The following is a 21666-nucleotide window of genomic DNA, read 5'->3' as shown; positions in this document are numbered from 1 at the left end:
GTTCAGATGACCAAATCTCAGGTTCCATAGCCATGAGTCCTCTATTTGAGATGTAGTTGATAAGTAGTGTGTTTCAAAGGCTCTTAGACTGAATTGAAAGGTCATGTTTTATGCTAGAGGTACTCTTAGAATCTTCTTATTGTCGGTATCAAAGATTTCCAAAATACCTTGATGCATTTGCACTAAGAACCCCTTTTCCACCAATTGTCCCAAGCTCAGTATATTACTCTCCATGTTGGGAACATAGAGCACATCAGCTATCAACACATTCCTTCTATCATTCCTACTGATCAAGACATCATATGTCCTTTTGCTTGGATGAGCTTGCTATCTGCAAATCTCACATTGTTTTTTCTGCTATCATCAAAATTTACCAACCAAGTCCTATTTCCAATCATATGGTTTGAACTCCTGAGTCTATGTACCATCTATCATCACTACTTGGCTCACAATCTATAGTCACGATCAATAGTACTGGTTCATCTTCCAGGCTTTCAGTACTCTTTTTCTTGGCTAAATGAGCTTCATTGTGTGGTTTGCCAAGATTCCTACCATGACTTGGATTTGATTGGCATTCACTGCTGAAATGCCGAATTTTATCACAGTTGAAACATTTTAGCCTCTTCCTATTCACCATTTTCTTGTTCCCTTGCCACCTATGATATTCACCCCTTCTTGATGGATGTTCTACATGATCAGTCTCATATCTTCCTTGGTCAGTGAATTGAGGATACTTGAAATTCCTTTTTCTTTATTATTTTACTCTGCCTCTGCCCCTTTGACCTCCCTTACTTCCATGGCCACCTCTTCTTGAGGTATATGCCTGTAAAGCCTGTTCAACAGGCTTGTCCATAGACCTTTCTATTAGTCTTTGTTCATGAGCCTCAAGTGATCCTTGAAGATCCACTATCTGTAATTCCTCTATCTTCTTAGATTCCTCAATTGCAACAACAATATGGTCAAATTTGGGCTGAGTGTTCTTAAGATCTTCTCAACTATGGTCTGATCTGCAATATTCTCACCACTTGCTTTCATTGCATTAGTATGGTTGATTACTCTATTGAAGAATTATGCAATCCTTTCACCCGAGTTCATTTGCATTAGCTCATATGGTCTTCTCATGGTTTATAACCTTACCTTCTTAAATTGTTCAGCTCCTTCATTGCTCTCCTCAAGAATCTACCATGCTTCCTTTGCTGACCTAGCCTCTGATATTTTCTCGAAGTGTGCTTCATCAACATATTGATGTATTAAGAATATAGTCTTGCAGTTTTTCTTTTCGCACTCTTTGTATACTGCCTTTTGTGCTTTAGTTGATGTCTCTGACAGCTCTAGAAGCCATTCTTCCCGAATTTCGCATACATCTTGGAATCCCATAATAGCTATCATTTGGATTCACTATCGATTTCATTTTTTCCATTGAGTCTTGGCAGATTTGTAGGAAAACCAGTTTGTCCCATTGCTGTTGTAAAAGAAGAAGAAAATAGAGTAGTGTAATGGAGATTTTAGTAGAGAAGAAGTAAGAATAAGAAACCTAGCTCTTGATACCAATTTTGTTAGAACATGAGAGAGATTAGTTGAGTAAAATGAAAGAAGATGAAAGAATGGATTCTGCATAATTGAAGATCAATGGATGATGGAAAACTAACTTTCTATTTTTGTTTTTCAAGTAAGTGTTAGTTAGGTACATCATTCCTTATATAGTAAGTGCACAAATCTCATTTAACTAACTTTTGAATTATAAACTAACAAAATCAAGCTTGCCGCTCCATCTGGTCGCACATAATTTTCTTCTTGTATTGTCATTGTCGATCGACCACAATAGAACACACCACCATGGCCATCACATAACACACCACCTGGCAATCACATTTCTAGGTAGGACTTTTAATACAAATGACCTCATATATGGAACCAACAACAACAGAATTCTTCAAATACTTGGCCAATTAGTTGCTTCTCACATTTCCTTGGCCTATGAAACTTGTCATCTACTTCCCAAGATAATGATCATTTCTTCCATAAGCCAAGGCTAAATTCCAAGAGCATATAAACTCATTGTGCTTAATTAGGAACCATGATCGATCATTGCCTTAAAAGATATTTCATTTAACGAGAACTTGATAAATTTTAGGGTTGTTTCTATGTTGAATTTTGGAGGGAAATGAATGAAAAGAAAAGGCTTCAGAATCATTTCACAAATGTATTACATAACTCATAAGTCTTTTATTTTCTTTGATTACCCTCTAAAACTCAACTCGTAAACATACACTTAATAAAGTGTGCATGAGGAATTCAATTAAAAAAAAATGTTAACAAATGTCCTGTTTGAGGAAGATAAAAATGAGAATTTGTGTTAAAAAAATGACGTTTTCACACTATAAGAAATGATAAGCTTAATTTTCCAATGCTAGTATTTTTTTTAAGATTTTAAACAATACTCTTACCCCACTTATTAACAAAACCCTAAAAAACTAATAAGTTTGGAAATCCAGCTAAAAAAACTAGTATAATAAGCTATTTGAATTTCTAAAAAGAATCAGCAACCAAGTAATAAAACATTTTTTTAATCATAAGGATCCAGAGTTAAAATTTATTTTGTGTGGTAAAGGTAATATATATAGCTAATATATATATATGATGATATAAAGTTCAGAGTGATTGATAAGACATTTAGTATTAATTTAACTTTTTTTATATGTCTCTTTAATAATTTAGTGCAGCAAACAAAATTTTCCATGTGATGATGATATATAGGTATAATTTGAGACAAACAGCATCCACAGAGTACCCACCAAAAAAATCAGACTCTGTGACAACACCATGATCCAAAAGTGGGAATTGTGAACGTAAGAGTGGCACCAAAGAGAAAATTACATATCCCAAACGCCAAAGAGCAAGTTTTAGATCGATGTTTGCACATGGTATTGTACAACATGAGTGCTTTTTAATTTGGTTCGATCCACTTAAATTTTATGCCACCAAGATTAGTATTACATGCATGCTTGATAATGTTAATCAAACTATGGATGGAAAAATTTAAGAATAGACTATGTTTTAAATAGGATCACTCTATATGAGATATAGACTATAGTGTGTGTTTGACTTATTTATCAATTAAAAGTAAATTAATTTTTAGGTATGACCTATTTAAAAATGTGATCACCTACTAAAAATGGGAGGGATTCACTTATTCTAAGAGTAAGTTTTTTAAACTTATTCCCTATCATAGCCATCAAGGGAAATCCAATGATTTGGATTAGTAAGTAGATATAAATCATTAGATGTTCATAAAATTAATAGCTATGATGAGAAATAAATTTAAAAAACTTAATCGTAAATAGATCATCACTCTTTAAAAATATATTGTTATAAGGTTTTTAAATAAGTCAAGAAATTACCATTAAATTGGCTAACTTGTATTTTTTAAACAGGTTTATCTACTAGTAATAATAAAATAATGCTGTCGTATATTTTTATATTCAAATTCACATATAATAATTTTAATTATATTAAAATACTATAATATAAATATTAATATGTAATAATTAAATAGACTTATTAGATATTTAGATAGTCTAATATTTGACATATTAAGTTAAATATTAATAAACTTTTTAAGATTTAAGTCTTAATGTGAAAAAATATAAGAAATAAATCCTTGATAATCGGGTAACTTATTTATATCCCTATATCAAACACGTTTCTTTTATTATTGGGTGAAGTTTTCCCCAATCAATGAAATTAATTAAAGTTATTACGTATATACGCGTAACACATACAATAAAGTGAATTAATCTCAAAATTTTGCCTTTAGCTAAGAAGCTATGAAATCAACATGCCACATGTTATGTGACTTTGTTGGTTGATAAAACATGTTATATATGACTGCTCATTATAAGATAAGATTGCATGACATGAATTTCTTTTGACCAATGGTCTTCCACTCAAGAATATTTAGTAACAATTTCTAAACTTTGTCTCTAACAGACCCGAAGCTAAGTTATATCTACCAATATGCCTTTTTTATCAATTGTGAACTTTTGCTTAATCATGCTGGGAAAGAACAAAAATGATAAAGAAGAGGAAAAAGGTTTAGACTGAGTTTGACACATTGTTGATTTTGTTTCTTGTTTTCTCCTTTTCTGTTGTTGACATGTGATGTCATAAACAAATTTTAGGCTGCATCATGAATGTTAATATGGACCTACAAATGTTAGAGGTAAGAAGAAAACGCACAAAGTTTAATAAAAATAGGAATTATACGGTATTAGGTGGTTGTACATAAAATATCCTAATCAAACTATATTCGAACTACAACCTTTGTTGTAAACGACAATTCGATTAATTGGCCTAAAAGTTTAGCAGTTCTATATTGTAGATCTTAAAATGGGTGTTGAACATCATTATCTTGAAATTATAGAATTGAGCTATAGAAGGAAGTATTGATAATATTGTAAATAATTATGTGATGATATTGTAATATAAAAGATATAATACAAACTCTTATTTATACTAATATTAGACTTCTAATTATAGGGAAACAAATAAAAATAGATAAAATAAAATAATCTCAATCATAAAAGTTCTTCTAATATATACTATAAATAAATCTAAGATAAAATCATTATGATATGAGATATTATTTTTATATCTATGTAATTTAATTTATGATATTCTAATATATTTTATATTTTAATATTCACCATCAAATTAAAGCTTACTAAGCTTTAAGCTTGATACATATAATCCTTTTAAAAAGGAGCAATCATAATAATTATATTAACTCCACCAAACATAGCTTAGTTGCAAACATAAGCAAAATCTAAATGGATTGATCATTGGCCAATGATGAGCTTCGTATAAGTTCTCGACAAAAGCTTAACCATTCATGGCACAAGCTATCTTCAACCTTAATTGTCATAGACAGAAGCAAACAATGTTTAATCATTAATGGCATAAGCTATGTTCAAGCTTAACCATCATGGGCAGATGCAAATTAATAAGAATGAATTGAAAGAGAAAGTGAAAGATAGAAAATTTGTGCCTAAGAAGAGAGAAAGGAAGAAGAAGATTGAATTGAGAAGAAGGTTACCAACCAATGATGAATTATTTAAAAGGAATATTATTGTGAGGATAGATGATATGATTTGAATGTTATGAATAATCATGTGGAATCTATTGATCACTTATTCAACTCTTGTGAGTTTGCTTCAGTTGTGTGAATTTCTTTTTACTCTTGGTTACAAATTCAAATGCAGGTTCCTTCGACTATCATATAACTTTTTATACTCCATGATTCTTTTGGTTGTTCTAAAGGTATTAATTTGTGGAGAATGTTATGGTTTGTTGTGGTATGGTCAATCTGAATTATGAGGAATGAAGTTATCCTCCAGGAGAAACAAGTGAGTTGTGTCCATTTAATGGATAGGATTCAGACTAGATCTTGGATTTGGTTCTCTTCATTTGTAACTCTATATTCTTTGTCTTTCACCAACTAGTGTATGGATCTGAAGTATTGTATTACTGATGAACAATATATTACACACTATTCATAACCTTAATTTAGCATGATTGATGATTCTTGGTGCTAATTGACTATGTTTCACATGATTTAGTGTTTTAGGCTTTATTGGACTAATATTCCTAAAATTAGTTAATATAGGATTATTTGGTCTGATTAAATCTATTATCATTTTCAGATCATATTTGACACCAATGGCATTTTGGGCATTATGGAAGTGAAGGATATGTGTTGAAGTGAAGGTTGTATATTTATTTTAGGAGTTCTTTTTATTGTAATTTAGCTTTGGGCCCATTGTTTAGGCCCAATTCGGTTTTATGTGTGTTAGAGGGGTTAAATTCGGATTCCCCACTCCAAACACACACTTTACTTTTCCTCATTTTTGAAACACACACATTTCCGTTTTCCCTCTTTTTGCTCCGCTACGGTTTCACTTCTTTTTCATTTTTCATTTTCGGTTTCTTTATTGTTGATTTCTTCTATCTTTTCTGAATATGGTTTGCTTAATTACATTTCTTAGAAACTGGTTGGTTGAGTTTATCTTCGCTTAGTTGATTTACTCTCTCTAGTGCAAGAATGCTTAGTTCGTGTGAATTTGTTAATCGTTTCATGCTTATACTGATTTCGCCTAGTTAGAGGTTTAGGTTCTGGAACTTTGAATTGATTATCGCTTAGTTAATTGATTGTCAACAAATTCAGAAGTTAATGGTTGAAATCTGAAAATAATCTTTTGGAACCGATGATTGAGTTGTGAGCAAACGAACCAAGGGGCTTTAGCCATTTTATCATATTGTTATTTACTGTTTCTAAATTTGTTTATTGTTCATACTAATCCAACAAAAAAAACTCATTTGTGTGAGTATAAGGTGTTTGAATCTTTGCTTGAAAGATAATCCTTGGGAAACGCCCTAGGAATCACTTCCTAGTACTACAATTCTTAATTGTTATATTATTTGCATCGGCTACGACCTCGATTAATTACTTTAGCTTGTAAAAATTTGATCTCATATTGTACTGAGTGAACACCTCTTATGCTCAATTTAATAGAAGAGGAGAAATAAGAGGAAGAAGAAACTCTACATAGACCTACCAAGAAGAATAAGAATAAGAATGGTTGGTGAATAAGAATAAAAAAGTGGTGATGAAGACTTGATCAGAAACTTGCGTTATGACGTTCCTTTATGTCTTGATGTGATATGAGATTTTATCTTGCAAAATTGTTGCTAAATTGAAGAAGAGATAAAATTAGAGAATATTGTTTTGTCTTGATCAAAAGGCATATTGAAGGAAACACACAGTGGAGCTAATCAAAACATAAATGCTAGTAAATCTCCACTATTGAGGAGAATGAATCATTTCTTTGTCAATTTTGTTGATTGTAATACCACTTCTAGTCTTCTTGAAATCAGTAAATCAATATTTGAATATGTCGGGAAGAACATTAAATAATCACAAGGATGTTACAACCAAAAAACCACCCCAAAAGGATTACAAACATAAACTTTCTCTAGGCAGAAATCATGACTTTGATATCATGTTTGTTCAATCCCATACTTGTTTTTGGGATGATATTAGGTGAGTGGGTGTAAGGGTAATTATGAATACCATTAGCTTGGTTAATTGGAAAACCAATCTTCACATATCTAGGATCCAAAGTTAGGGGTGCAAGTTGCAATAAATGCAATGCTATTGAATTCAACTAGACCGGCTGATCCAATCTAGAATAGACATCAAACTGGTTCAAGTTACTCAATTGATTGGCTATGAACTAAAATCAGTATGGATTTGTTCGACTTGACTATTTTACTCATAAAATTGGTAACTTGACCTATCTAATCAGACTCGTTGGCTTAATCAATCATTTGTTATTTTTTAGCTTATATTGTAACAAAAAATAATTTGTTTAAATTAAATTTAAAATTATTGCACCGCTTTTGTTGTAGTCAAATTATAAAAACTGTTATATAACAATGCTTTAACTTATTTGTGGATATTGTATTATTGTAAAACATTTTTTATTTGTTTTTGATTAAGTATTTGTGTAATAACAATGTTTTTAAAACTAGATAATTTATAAAACTTTGATAATTTTTTAGGGTAATACTCTAACTATTGAGTTTTTAATCTCATCATTGACTCAATAATTGATCGAATTGATGACACATTCAAGTATAATAATATTGATTAAGTGATATAAAATTTTATATAATAACTAAGAAACATTGATATGATTTATATTATTAAGAGATGCATCAAATATTCACTATAAATTTATGAGAAAAAGATGTATACACTGATAATGTAAGAATTTTTTACACTATCATTTCATCATCTACCATTTATTTTCAATTATGTTTGACTTTTTAGAAAAAATAATTCAAATGAAGGGTAGATGATTCACTGATTGTGCATAATTCTTTATATTGTCAGTGAATCAATATTATATTCTAAATTTATTATGGGGAGGAAAATAATTTCAGAGTGTGCACTTACACACCCAAACATATGATGCCTTCCTCAATGATCTTCATATAAGTACAATATCACAATCAGATTAAACATTGTATAAATTCAGTCAAAAAATGTATGGTATTTGTCAAAATTCATTTCCAGTAACTAATAATAAAGTTACATGTCCTAAATAATAATACTTATAAATTTATTATAACATATATAACTTATCTGATATGCATATAATTAATGAATCAATGATTGAACTAGTATATAAGTACTCTACCCATACAATAATTAGTAATAGTATATAAATAAGGAGTGCTTATTATCCATATAATTTTGTTGATTGTGCATATATTAATTGAATGTTTTTTTTGGGACAATAATATTAATTGAATGTTAATATTAATTTAAATATTAATATATGCGTGTACTGATGTGAAGAATGGATACTCTTGCACATTCAACATGTTCTAAAGTTTAATTATGTATTTAATTTTCCATAAACTTTAAGACCAAGTTGCTAGGGTTTGTGGATTGAAATTCGATCAAATTTGGGAATAAATGGAATCGAGTCTAAGAGCGGTTGAATCGTATTGGAGATCGAGGTTGATCGATTCAGCTACCTCAGATGAAGATAAAGTAACACCCGTTTACAAATTGGAAGAAATATGCGAACTTTTGCGTTCTTCGCATGTTAGCATTGTAAAAGAGGTTTCCGAGTTTGTCTTGAAACGTTTGGAACATAAAAGCCCAATTGTGAAACAGAAGGTAACAAATTGGGATCTGGGTGTTTCAAAGTTTGATTTTTTATTGATGGGATGTTTCAAAATTGTTGAAATCATAGAACTTGAAAGAGATGGTGGGTTTTCAAATTCTGGGTTTTTTGTAGAGCTAAGGAAATAGTTGGTTAGGGAATGTGTAATAATGTGATCATGAAAATGCATACTTTATTTTTCTTTGTCCACGGTTTTCTGGTTTTACTTTATTCACTGCAATCTATTTGTGCATGGTTTGTGAGGTGAGAGTTATCTAATTTTGTTGTTTGAGATATACTGGAATGGAATTATTCGCCTAAGATCTCTTCCATCATAAATTTAAGAAGACATTACATTATCCTCTATTAAGATTTGACTTAATAGCAAGTGACATTCTTTTTGTTTAAAAAATTACACCAATGTCCCTTGAGATTTATGTTATCATTGCACTTACCTTCCCTGAAAGGTTATGATTCATAGTATTGACCTCAAGGTAGGTCAATGTAAATTCCTCTAAATATAATCTTTTTTTTTTTATTTGGGCCTCAATTTGCATAATTAGTTACAGTGGTTATAACTCTAACGGTGTAGCCACACTCATTTGTTATTATATAGTAAGAATTTGGAGGTGGGGATATTAAAGAAAATGATCTTGATTTAATGATTTCAGTGTAGAAATGTATGACGGACCTCTGTTCTTTTCTATTTTATTTTGGCAGGCTTTAAGATTGATAAAATATACAATTGGAAAGTCCGGCGTAGAGTTCATACTTCAGAAGGGAAATGCAGAGATATTCAGTGGCAGTTTGGCAGTTGTTACACTATAAGGGACAGATGGATCCTTTGAAGGGTGATGCACCAAATAAGGCTGTACGAGACACAGCTCAAGATGCTATCTCTGCCATGTTTTCAGAAGACAATAAGCCAGCACCTGCGGAAGATGTAAACAGATGGATACAAGGGTTTGGAAATACAAACTTCGAACCTGTTAGATGCCTCTCATTACTATGCCTTAAAAGAATTTTATGACAATTTTATGGCTCTCTTTAAGGGCATTTTATGTCACTTTTATGGCTTTGTTTCCAAGCATCCAATGCTTGGAATCCAAGATACCAAGACTTTGCTTGCCTATAAAAGGACACATATAGAGAGCTTCAAAATCATCTTCACAACACACAACATCTCTTTCATTTACACATATATTGTGAGTGCATTCTTGGTGAGAATTCTTGTTCCATTTGAGAGAGTATTTGTGAGAAAAAATATTGTCATTTGTCCTCATCATTATAAGAGGATTTCTTGTACTCTTCTTTTTTACATAGTGGAATTTTGCTCTTGATCGCCCATGGTTTTTTTCCGTTCCGCATTGTGCTCTAACCTTAACAGAACCACCATCAGGTGATAAGAAATCGTTAATCAGTGAGGTAGTTGGTATTGGAAGTGCGTCAATTAAGCAAGGACTTAATAGTTTAACACATGGACATTCATTGATGAAGAATGATTCTGGAAGTTACAGGGGTCCAAACCTTCAAAGGTCATTGACCATAGAAACAGAACATGGTGACAAATATGAACCCGTTGCATATCGTAATGAAACTCAGAGTAGCTTTGAACTTCCAAAGAATCAATCTAAGGGCCCTTGGAATCAGGACTCAAGAGTAACTACGACAGAAATATCAAACGGGGATAATACAAGTGGCAGCATTTTGAACCACTTCTTCCATGTCCAAAATGTTCACCTTTTATTTTTTTTTGTTAACATGGACATGTAGAATATCATCTAGAATGCTCAATCATGGTAAGAGAAAATCAACTTTTTCCACATAGCAAACCAATCTATAAACCATGATCTATTAATCCAACACTAAAACACTGTAAATATCATTCACAAAAGCACAATGTTGAAATTTCAAATCACTCTCCTCAGATCACGAACAGAAGAAAGATGGTCCTACAGGCTACAAGCATGAAACAATTGATCAAGTAAAATGAACCAAAAGCAAAATTATTCTAACAAGTAATCTGTTTAATAAAGCAAGCCAGTAATACTCAAACCAGACCATTAACAAAAATAAAAACCAACAAAGGTATGCATAAAGTATGTGACTTACCGAGATAAAATCAAAAGCTTTCGTATCTTCTTTCTTTGAATTGTTGATCATTGAGCTAGAAGTTTGAGTTGAAAAATTTGGTTGAAATATGTCTGGCAGAGCGGTCCTTCCACCTGTTCCAGCAGTTTGAGCAACACCATCATTTCGCATGTTGGCATTACTAAGGTGTTGGAAATTAGCCATTGTTGCCAGGAATTGCTGCTGAGCCAAAAGACCCATGGCACCATAATTAAGAGGCTGAGTGGAAGATGGGTGCTTCAACATAATACCCATCTGCCTGATAGCCCAAGATGCCACCTAAAATATTGTCAGGGACATGATTATTTAAACCTGAAAATAAAGATTCAGATTGCACGGAAGGAGATGTTGTTTTCTGCTTCATACTTGAGGTATTTTCATCCATTGATAAACCAGTTAAATCACTAACAAACTCTATATGATTTCCTTGCTCAGAATTGGAAGCCAGTGTGTCAAAAAGTTAAGGATTGCTTTTATTCCCATGCCCGTGACTCTCATAATCACCGTGTTTACCTCACCAAATGTCATCCCTGAAAAGAGATCATCTGCGTGTTCTTTTGTTCTCACCTCAATATATAATTATACTTAAATACAAAATATTATATAATTAATAATTATGTATAATTTTATTGAAATAAATTTCTCCATCTTTTTTTGACATGAGTAAAACAAAATATTATACTAGTCTTACACTTTTTCTTCAATTTTTAGTGAGTCATTTAGTTCACTTTCTAAATTATTATGGTTTAGACCGAAATTTTCTTCAGTTCAAAGCGTTCCAACCACTCATTGGTTAATACTGCAAATTAAAACTATTTTCAAGTCTGGTAAGTCTGGTACGAGGTTACACTAATTAGACTCTCTAGCCTGATAACATTACCAGCTACTTTTTGGTGAAAATATTGATATGGAGTATCGAGTTCATTCAAAACACTATTCTACTATCTACTATCTCTTTCAGAATGAAATGGCTTATATAGTATTACAAAAAAAGTCTTCCTCAAACGCTGACACTTGGATTATAAGAGGGTAAAAATATAAAAAACTTAACTTAAAAATTCAAAGCAAAAAAAATGTTTATTGTTACTATACTATACTAGGTACATCTCTTTTAAATTCACTAAATGTCAAAAAACCTTTACCAGTGTCATTATTATTCCTACCTTCCCCTTTTATTCTCATCGTAATACTAATATGTATCAGTGTGACTATTTTTGCGTGTATCACATGTATACTCCACTCACTTTCTATTCATTATTATAACACTATTCTTCATTCACCTATTCATTTCTTCTTCATTACTTTATTTCTTCTTCTCCCCCACTTGTGTGTATCGTTTCACTTTTTCTTTGTTGAGTCTTCTTCATCTATTTAAGGTAAATTTCTTTATTAAAAATCTCATCTTTTTTATGTTTTATGGGTTTCCATTCACCATTGAGAATAAGATAACCTAAGCCATTTTTGTTACTGATGATAGGAGATTTTTGTACTTCTTTAAAATCATTTTCCTTCAAAATTTCAGAGATTAAGGTAACTTTAGTCTCAGCCATTTTCGTTCACTATTTTTCCCCCGAATCAAAGTCTATATTTTGTAAATTTCTATAAGAAAATCTTGTTTTTTTTATGTTTTATGGGTTTCCTTTGTTACTTTGTTTGAGTTTTCAGTTTTAAAGTTTTTGTATTTCCAAAGTTTTCCCATTTAGATTTTCTTAGCAATCAAAGTTTACATTTTTATTGTTTCTAATGTGTTTCCTGGTTCTCTCCATGACTACAATCACTTTATTAAATAATGGGTCTTCTTTGGTACTTTGAGTTTTCATTTTCAAAGTTTTTGTACCAAAAAAAGTTTTCCCGTTTAGATTTTGTGTGAGAGTCAAAGTTTACAGTTTTGTTGTTTCTAATATGTATCTAATGACTTCTTTAGCTTATGTCATAGATAAAGTTTACATTTTTTAAAAGTTTACATTGTCTTATACAGTTTGGCATTTCTGAGTTGTCTGCATGACTACAATAGAACGATAGATCTATTACTGTTATATGATATTTACTCTTAAACCATTTTTTTGACTGATTAGATTCAGTCCTTCCATCTTCATGTCTCATTAGCATATATAAGTTATGAAGTTGACTCTCTACATCAATGGCACCTTGGTGTTTATTTTTTAAATTATAATAATTGAGCTAAGTACTCATAACCAGCGGCGGAACTTTAAAGGGACAGGTGGGGGCAACTGCCCCCTGGAATTTTTTAGAATATTTCTTTTATACCTTTTTACCTACTAAAATATATTTTTTGTTCTAAGAAATATTTTATTCCATGTGTTACTTACTGTGTTTGATCAATAAAATACTTAATTATTAAACTCTTAAATTATAAAAAGTGTACATAAAGTGACACACTTTTTGGAACTGTGGATGTACTTTTTTTACCTACACCACAATAAGGTCTACATGGAGATATTAGTTGAAACTCATATATTTCTTTAATTTGCAGCTTGATAAATAAATATAATGCAACTTGTATAGTCCTTCTAAGAATTATACATAAAGAAAGTTCTCTTACATGTGTAGATGTTGCTTATAATAACATGTCTTCATTTGAGTTCATAATGATATTACACTTGATTAAAGAAATTATCTGATTATGTATGTATGGATAATATATATCCTAAGGATGCTTATAAGTTATTTAATATTGATAATATATGTCTTTTTTGTTCAAAAAATCTATCCTATGAATTTCAATGAGCAAAAGAAGATCAGTTTGATATGTCAATTTCAAAATTTTCTTCTTGGTATCGTTAGTGATTCAAATTTGAAAATTTCTAAACTATATGTCATTAGTCATATTTTGTTTATCAATTTATTCGTCTTATCGTAGTTATTGCGGTTCAGCTATTACATAAATATCATAGTCAGCAATGAAGACATACAAACAAAATTACGTAGTAAGATAAAAGATAAATGTCTTACAGACAACATAGCAATTTATATTAAAAAAAATTACCTCAAAATTTTAATGTTGATTCAATCATGTATGTTTCTTTATATTTTTGTTACTCAATTAATTTTAATTATAAAATGTAACTAAATATTGTTGCCCCTCCTAATATTTAGATCAAGATCTACCACTACTCATAACAATTATAATATTCTGTCATTACCAAATTCACTATCATACTTAAATGTATATAACTCTCTATTTGTAATGAATGTTAAAGTCTATATGTTTAATAGACATATTTAATGATATGTTTTCTATGTAATTTTATATTGTAATGAGATATGTAATTTACTGTTATTTCTTTCATATTGTAATTTTATTTCATTGAAAATCACTTAAGGATATAGTCTTTACTATTGATCTATTTTTATTTTCTTAGTACCAGTTTTAGTCACTACATGACTGATTTTTTTAAAGTTTGTTGACAAACTTTGCTAAAAAACAGTTTCAGTTCAACATTGATCTGTTTTTTGTTGTTGTCAAAGATATAGCCTTTGCTGAAAATTTATTATTTATTGGTAATGAGATGTGGCCTTTATTACCACTTCGACATAACTAATGATTTATAATTGTTTAATGGATATTGATATTGCACTATATAAATTTGTGGGTTATGACCTTCTATGATAATGCATTAATAATCAAAACTGATATTGCATTACGATTAATCACTGCATTTGTATTTTTTTAGATTACGTTACTACAAAGGTCATATATGCTAAAAAAATGAAACAAAAAGAGGAGTCAATAACAATGTCAATTTAATTTATAAGTTCAACTTCATACATCAATGTCTGATATAAATGTATAGCAGGAATTGAGATAGAAGTCAACAATAGTTATACGTCACCCTATGCAAAGGAAGAGCAATGGTAGGCATTGGTTATTATACATTGGTAAGCGAGACATGAGTATATGTTTCACATGACTTAAAATATAATAAATTTTGACGTGACAAGAACAATGGTATTGATTATACTTTCCCTGATTTTGAAATTTGAATCTTATTCACACTAATTTTACCCCATAGTTTGTTACAAATTACAATAAGGAAAAAAATTATAACAAGATCATTAAGTGTAAGAAACATTAAAGTGCAACAATTGAATTCTAACACTAAAGTGTAGCAAATATATGTTATGTCCCAATAAATACAATACATTATGATTAAAATGTTATAATGTTTCTTAATCAACATACATAACATATATTTGTAGAATTTACGGTTACAATGCAGCCATTACATTAAAAAAAGTTAAAGTGCAATCATTATTGAAATATTGCCTAAAAACACTAATTGTATTTGTGCATCAATCCTGTCCAAGTGCATCATACTATTATTTCCTTTTCTGCTGTAACTAACTTAACAACTTTCTATTTTTAGACTTTTCCTTTTTGCTTGTATAAACACACAACTAGTATCCATTTGGTACTAGCTTTGCTGAATCAATGATGAATTCTATCAAAATTCAATATGGTATCAGAGCAAATTTGCTCTGAATACCGCTGCACATATTCTTTGATCTCTTCTTCTTCTCAATTTCTCTCATCTTCGTTCTTCCTCTTCTTTCTCGATTCTTCTTCTTCTTCATAATTCATTCATGGTGGATTATCAATTAGATTCACAATTCAACAACAATGAAATTCAAAATCCTAAGAATCCTCTCTATTTGCATCGTGGAGAAAATCCAAGAGCGATTCTTGTTTCAGCACAGCTAGATGGAACGAATTACAATTCGTGGAGCAGAGGAGTGAAGCATGCTCTTCTGTCTAAGAACAAATACAAATTTGTTGACAGAACAATATTGATGCCTGATCCTAATGATTTGATCTTTGATGATGGGAAAGATGTAACATCATGGTGATTTCATGGATTATAAGGTGCTTAACCACACATATAGCTCAACACACAGTTTACATTGAAGATGCTCATGAGCTGTGGAAAGATTTGAAAGACAGATTCTCGAAAGGTGATCATTTTTGTATTTCAGATTTATTGCAAGAATTACATTCCATTAAGAAATGTGATAAGAACATATCAAACTATTTTACTGATTTGAAAACTGTTGGGAAGATTTAGAAGCATTGAGACCTATACCTTCATGTACTTGTGTTGTGAAGTGCAAATGCAAAATGATAAAGATCATCAAGGAACAAAGAGAATCTGAATATGTGATTTGTTTCCTAAAAGGACTAAATGAAGAATTTAGTACAACTAGGTCACAAATTCTTTTGCTTGAACCTTTACCTATCATCAACAAGGCATTCTCCTTGTTACAACAGCAAGAAAGCCAAGCAACTAATGCAAACATGAAAGTTCTGTTTAATTCGAATATGAATGTTGTGGATCCAGCAGAAAATATAAAAAAAACTTCGAGTAACAATGCACAATGGAAATGAATTTTAGGGAGAGGAAATACTCCTACAAGATTCAGAGGTAAAGGAACAAATTATAGCACAACTAGAACTAACAATCCTAAAGTGTGCACATATTGTGGAAAAGAGAGACATACTGCTGATGTGTGTTATTACAAGCATGGATTCCCACCTAGTTTTGGCAAATAGAAAAATGCACAATGTTGGAAGCACAAACATGATTGACTCGAGTAATGAAAATGAACTTGAGAGCACTGAAAATGGTAGAAAACCAACACTGAATTTCAGTCCTGCACAGTATGCAGAGTTAGCATCTTTGTTCAGCAATGCAAACATGATTGACTCATCAGAAAGCAAAATCAATCAACTCAGTATCATGCCTCTTGATGAAACTGATCTGCACAAGGACTCAGGTAACATCCATCCATGGATTCTTGATAGTGGAGCTACTGATCATGTGTGTCCTTGTTTATCTAGCTTCAAGTCATTTCATTCAATCAAACCAGTTACCATTAAATTGCCAAATGGATCCACAGTTTTAGCTAAGTATTCAGGCATTGTCAAGTTTTATGAGAACTTGCTCTTGCACAAAGCCTTATTTGTTCCAGAATTCAAATTCATCTTAATATCCGTACATAAACTTGCAAATAATTTACATTGCAGAGTGATTTTTGATGATTCTCAATGTGTGATTCAAGATATCAATACCTCGAAGATGATTGGACATGCTAAAGTGGTGAAGAATTTGTACATCCTTGACACACCTTCAAAACCATGTATGGAGAAGATCTGTTTGGTTAATTCGGTTTGTAGAATTTCTGCCTTTGATTTGTGGCACTACAGATTAGGACATCCTTCTGTTGATGTATTGCAACACATTTGTAAAGACTTTTCTTATGTTCATTTTGATGCTAAGAAAGTGTGAGTTTTGTCATTTGGCAAAACAAACTATACTGCCATTCCCAAACAGTGCAAATAAATGTTTAGCACCTTTTGATCTCATCCATATGGATATTTGGGACCCTTTATCCATCTCTTCCATCAATGGATTTAAATATTTTTTGACTGCCATTGATGATTACAACAAACATACTTGGTTGTATCTCATGAAAAATAAATCAGAGGCAAGAATGTTAATGCAGAATTTTGTTGCTCACATTCAAACACAGTTTAGTAAGGTCATTAAAGTAATCAGAACAGATAATGGCATTGAATTTAAACTGCCTTCATTCTTTGATAATCTAGGCATTATTCATCAAACATCATGTGTTGAAACTCCTCAGCAAAACTCAGTGGTTGAAAGGAAGCATATGCATCTCCTTAATGTGACTAGGTCCATGCTTTTCCATGCAGATCTTCCAAACATTTTTTGGTCTTTTGTTGTTCAACATGCTGCATTTCTCATTAACAGAATTCCAACTCCAACTCTTCAACACAAATCTCCACATGAAATACTCTATAACTGCAAACCTAATCTTCATGGGCTTAAGGTGTTCGGTTGCTTGAGTTTTGCTTCCACATTACTGAGTCATCGCACCAAGTTGGATGATAGGGCCAGAAAATGTATTTTGTTGGGATTCAAGACTGGTGTGAAAGGATATGTGTTATTTGACTTAAAATCTAGAGAAATCTTCATCTCTAGAAATGTTCAGTTCTATGAAAATCAATTTCCTTACCATCACACCACTAGTGTCTCAACATCTGATGCCCTTGTTCTTGATTCTTCCTCTGACTTTCTTCTTTATGATACTCATTCCAACACTTCTTCCACACATAACAATTTCCCTTTTGATTCTCAACAGTTTCAATCATTCTCTCCTCAATCACTATCTTCAGTCCAACAACCAATTATCAATCTTGCTTCTCCTCTATACACTCAATCCATATCTTCTAACCATCAAATTATTAGAAAATCCACCAGATTTCGTCATCCCCTACATACTTACATGATTTCCATTGCAATTTCCTTAATCAGTCCATCACAAACTCACCATAAATTAACCATCCTCTTTCTTTTGTATTATCCTACTCGTCTATTTCTTCTCACCATCTTTCTCATATTCTTTCCATCTCTATATATATTGACCTAAATCATACACACAAGCGATAAAATATCCTGAATGGATTGATGCTATGCAAGCTGAACTTGAGGCACTGGAAACAAATAACACCTAGAGCATTGTTGATTTGCCAGCAGACAAAGTCCCAATTGGATCAAAATGGGTATACCGAATCAAATACAGATCCGATGGAACTGTGGAAAGGTCCAAAGCACGGCTTGTTACAAAAGGGTGTGATCAAACAAAATGTATTGATTTTTATGACACCTTTGCATTAGTTATCAAACTGACTACAGTTAGGCTTGTCTTGGCTATTGCTACATCTAAAAATTGGTTGTTACATCAGCTAGATGTTAACAATGCATTTTTACATGGTGATCTAAAAGAGGATGTATATATGGTGATTCCTCAAGGTGTAGTGTGTTCCAAACCCAATCAAGTGTGCAAACTTTGCAAATCCCTTTATGGATTGAAGCAAGCCAGTAGGGATTGATACCAAAAACTTTCCTACACTCTTACACATATGGGTTATACTCAATCTGCTCATGATCATTCACTCTTCACCAAGAAACAATCCTCTAGCTTCACTGTGATCCTCATTTATGTGGATGATCTGATTCTATGTGGCAATAATGCATCTGAAATTGCCTTTGTTAAGCATAATCTTCACACACTATTCAGAATTAAGGATCTTGGCCCCTTGAAATATTTCCTTGGCCTTGAAGTTGCAAGATCAAGCAATGGAATCACATTGAGCCAAAGAAAGTATGCCTTAGATATCTTAGCTGATACTATTTTTTTGGCTTCAAAACCTGTTTCCACTCCTATTGCTAAAAGTACTTCACTTTCTAAGGATTCATCTGGTCCTTATTCGGATCCTGCTGCCTTCAGAAGATTGATTAGAAGGTTACTTTATCTTACAAACACAAGACTCGATCTTAGTTTTTATGTTCAACAATTAAGCCAATTTATGAGTGCACCTACCAATGCTCATCAACAGGCCTTGACCAGAATTCTTTGATACATTAAAACAGCTCCTGGACATGGCATTTTTACCCTACAACCTCTGCTCTTCCATTAAAGGCCTTCAGTAACTCAGACTGGACCACTTGCATTGATTCCAGACATTCAATTTCTGGGTATTGTGTTTTCCTTGGTCATTCTCTTGTCTCATGTCGTTCTAAAGAGCAAAACACAGTTGCAAGATCATCATCTGAAGCTAAGTATAGAGCTCTTGTTGCCACCGAATGTGAGCTTCAATGGTTAACATACTTGCTTGATAGCTTTCCAATCTCCTTTATCAAGCCTTCTCTTCTTTATTGTGATAACAACTTAGCTCGGTACATTGCTGTGAATTCCATGTTTCATGAACGTACCAAACATATTGATATTGATTGTCACGTTGTTAGAGAACGTCTCCAAGCTCGTCTCTTCCATTTACTCCCCATTTCCACTTTCGAGCAATTTGTTGACTTGTTCACTAAAGCCTTCGACACGACCACTTTCTCTTATCTTCTTGGCAAGCTGGGCATCTTAAACATCCACTCCCCAGCTTGAGGGGGGATATTGGAATATTGCCTAAAAACACTGATTGTATCTATGCATCATTCCTGTCCAAGTGCATCCTACTATTATTTCCTTTTCTGCTGTAACTAACTTAACAACCTTTTATTTTTAGGCTTTTCCTTTTTGCTTGTATAAATACACAACTAGTATCCAATTGGTACTAGCTTTGCTGAATCAATGATGAATTCTATCAAAATTCAATAATCATTATATTATATAATATTAAAGTGCACCCATTAGATTGTAATTATATTAATTAAGAAAATTTGATGCTATGTGTAACAATAAGGTTATTTCCCTTCCTTAATTTTAGACAATGTTCAAATTAAATATAAATTTATAACAATTTATTGTTTAATTCTAAAATAAGTAATATGAAATATGCATAACTCATGAGTCATAACAAATATGTATTCCTTAATTTTGATAATGGTTTTTATGAATATATTTTGTGTAGATTTGATTCTAATATTACAATGTTATTATTGCATTATTAAAATAGTAACAATAAGAAATATAACATAAAAAATATTTTTAATAATTCTATATCTTTAATATTTGTTAGTAGTTATTAAGAATAATAACTATTTTTTAATTTTATTTGTTCGCAGTAATTTTAGAGTCAAGTAATAATAATAATATGTATTTATAAAGTTTCATGCCCTTCATCTTCAAATAGAACAATACAAAATATAGCAAGGTCTTTTTCTATCTCTATCCTACAAGTAAAACAACCATCAAAAATAGAATAATAACCTTAGGAAAATGACTAGTTATTAATACAATTTCAATTAAGGTTATTTCTGATTTCATAATATTACAAAATACTCATTATAAATATAAATTTATAACCATTTGTTGTTTAATTTTAAAATAACTTATAATAAATATGTATAGCTCATAAAAAATATGTATTGTAAATAATAGAAATAAAACTTCAATAACGTAGATGAAAGAATTAAAATCAAACAATAAAAAATATTAAGTCAAAAATGTATATTATAAAAGTTACAGTTTATATAAGAAAAATTAATGTAAACAATAATAATAACTTTATACGTAAACAATGACCATTGATGATAATATTCTTCCAAATTATAGAAATTAAACTTCAATTTTTTAATGTAATATTTTTGTTGTAGTAAAGCCTCTAAAAAATCACAATGTAATATTGACCCTTCTAAGAAAAAACAATATTTTTATATTAAGCAAAAAATTATATATTTGATTTGATTTAATTGTGATAATGCAATTGATTATTATACATTTATTCTATTAAAAGTAATCATAAGATATACAAAGTTGTATGTATTATAAAACATATTTAATTTATATTTTGTTTCAATCATTTTCGATTCCTTAATGTAACACCGCGAATTTTACGATTTTGAATTATAAGATTTTACTAATATTTTCATTAATTATATATTCGAAAATGAATTTCTGGGAATTTTAGGTAAGGAATTAGACGAAACTTTAGTTGAGTTTTATTCTTGAAATTTTATTTCCGATTTTGTGGTAAATTTTTGGTAATTTTTTGAGACAGTCGGTTCTGGACCACTGTTGGGGCCGAAATCCGCCTCGTACGGCTCAAAAAGTGTCTTTTTGAGTTTCGTAACTCGGAATCGAATTCTGATCGCGCCATTGGATTCGTAATTTAATTTTGAGTCAATATAGACCCTGAACACACTCATACCTACTTTCTAAATATTTTTCACTCGGAATGCCGAAATCCGAAATTCTAATCGGATATTAGGATCGGGCGATTTAAAATACCCGATCGAGTATTGGCCGA

At 31.2% G+C, this 21666-nt stretch overlaps 2 protein-coding genes and 1 pseudogene across 2 annotated transcripts; 2 read left to right on the top strand and 1 right to left on the bottom strand.

The window, feature by feature from the left end:
- Positions 8497–10616, top strand: LOC109328826 (annotated as a pseudogene).
- On the bottom strand, positions 10585–11272 carry LOC109328817 (VHS domain-containing protein At3g16270-like). Its single transcript, XM_019562417.1, has 2 exons — positions 10848–11272; positions 10585–10687 (listed from the first exon to the last, which is right to left on the bottom strand). The coding sequence occupies exons 1-2, from the start codon at positions 11118–11120 to the stop codon at positions 10646–10648; spliced, it is 315 nt and encodes a 104-aa protein (XP_019417962.1). The 5' UTR covers positions 11121–11272; the 3' UTR covers positions 10585–10645.
- LOC109326182 (uncharacterized mitochondrial protein AtMg00810-like) lies at positions 18829–19862 on the top strand. Its single transcript, XM_019558873.1, has 2 exons — positions 18829–19211; positions 19430–19862. The coding sequence occupies exons 1-2, from the start codon at positions 18829–18831 to the stop codon at positions 19860–19862; spliced, it is 816 nt and encodes a 271-aa protein (XP_019414418.1).

This window comes from Lupinus angustifolius, chromosome LG02, assembly GCF_001865875.1.
Source record: "Lupinus angustifolius cultivar Tanjil chromosome LG02, LupAngTanjil_v1.0, whole genome shotgun sequence".
In the NCBI taxonomy this organism is placed as follows: domain Eukaryota; kingdom Viridiplantae; phylum Streptophyta; class Magnoliopsida; order Fabales; family Fabaceae; genus Lupinus; species Lupinus angustifolius.
The sequence above is the reverse complement of the archived record's forward strand: the minus strand, read 5'-3'. Positions and strand labels throughout refer to the sequence as shown.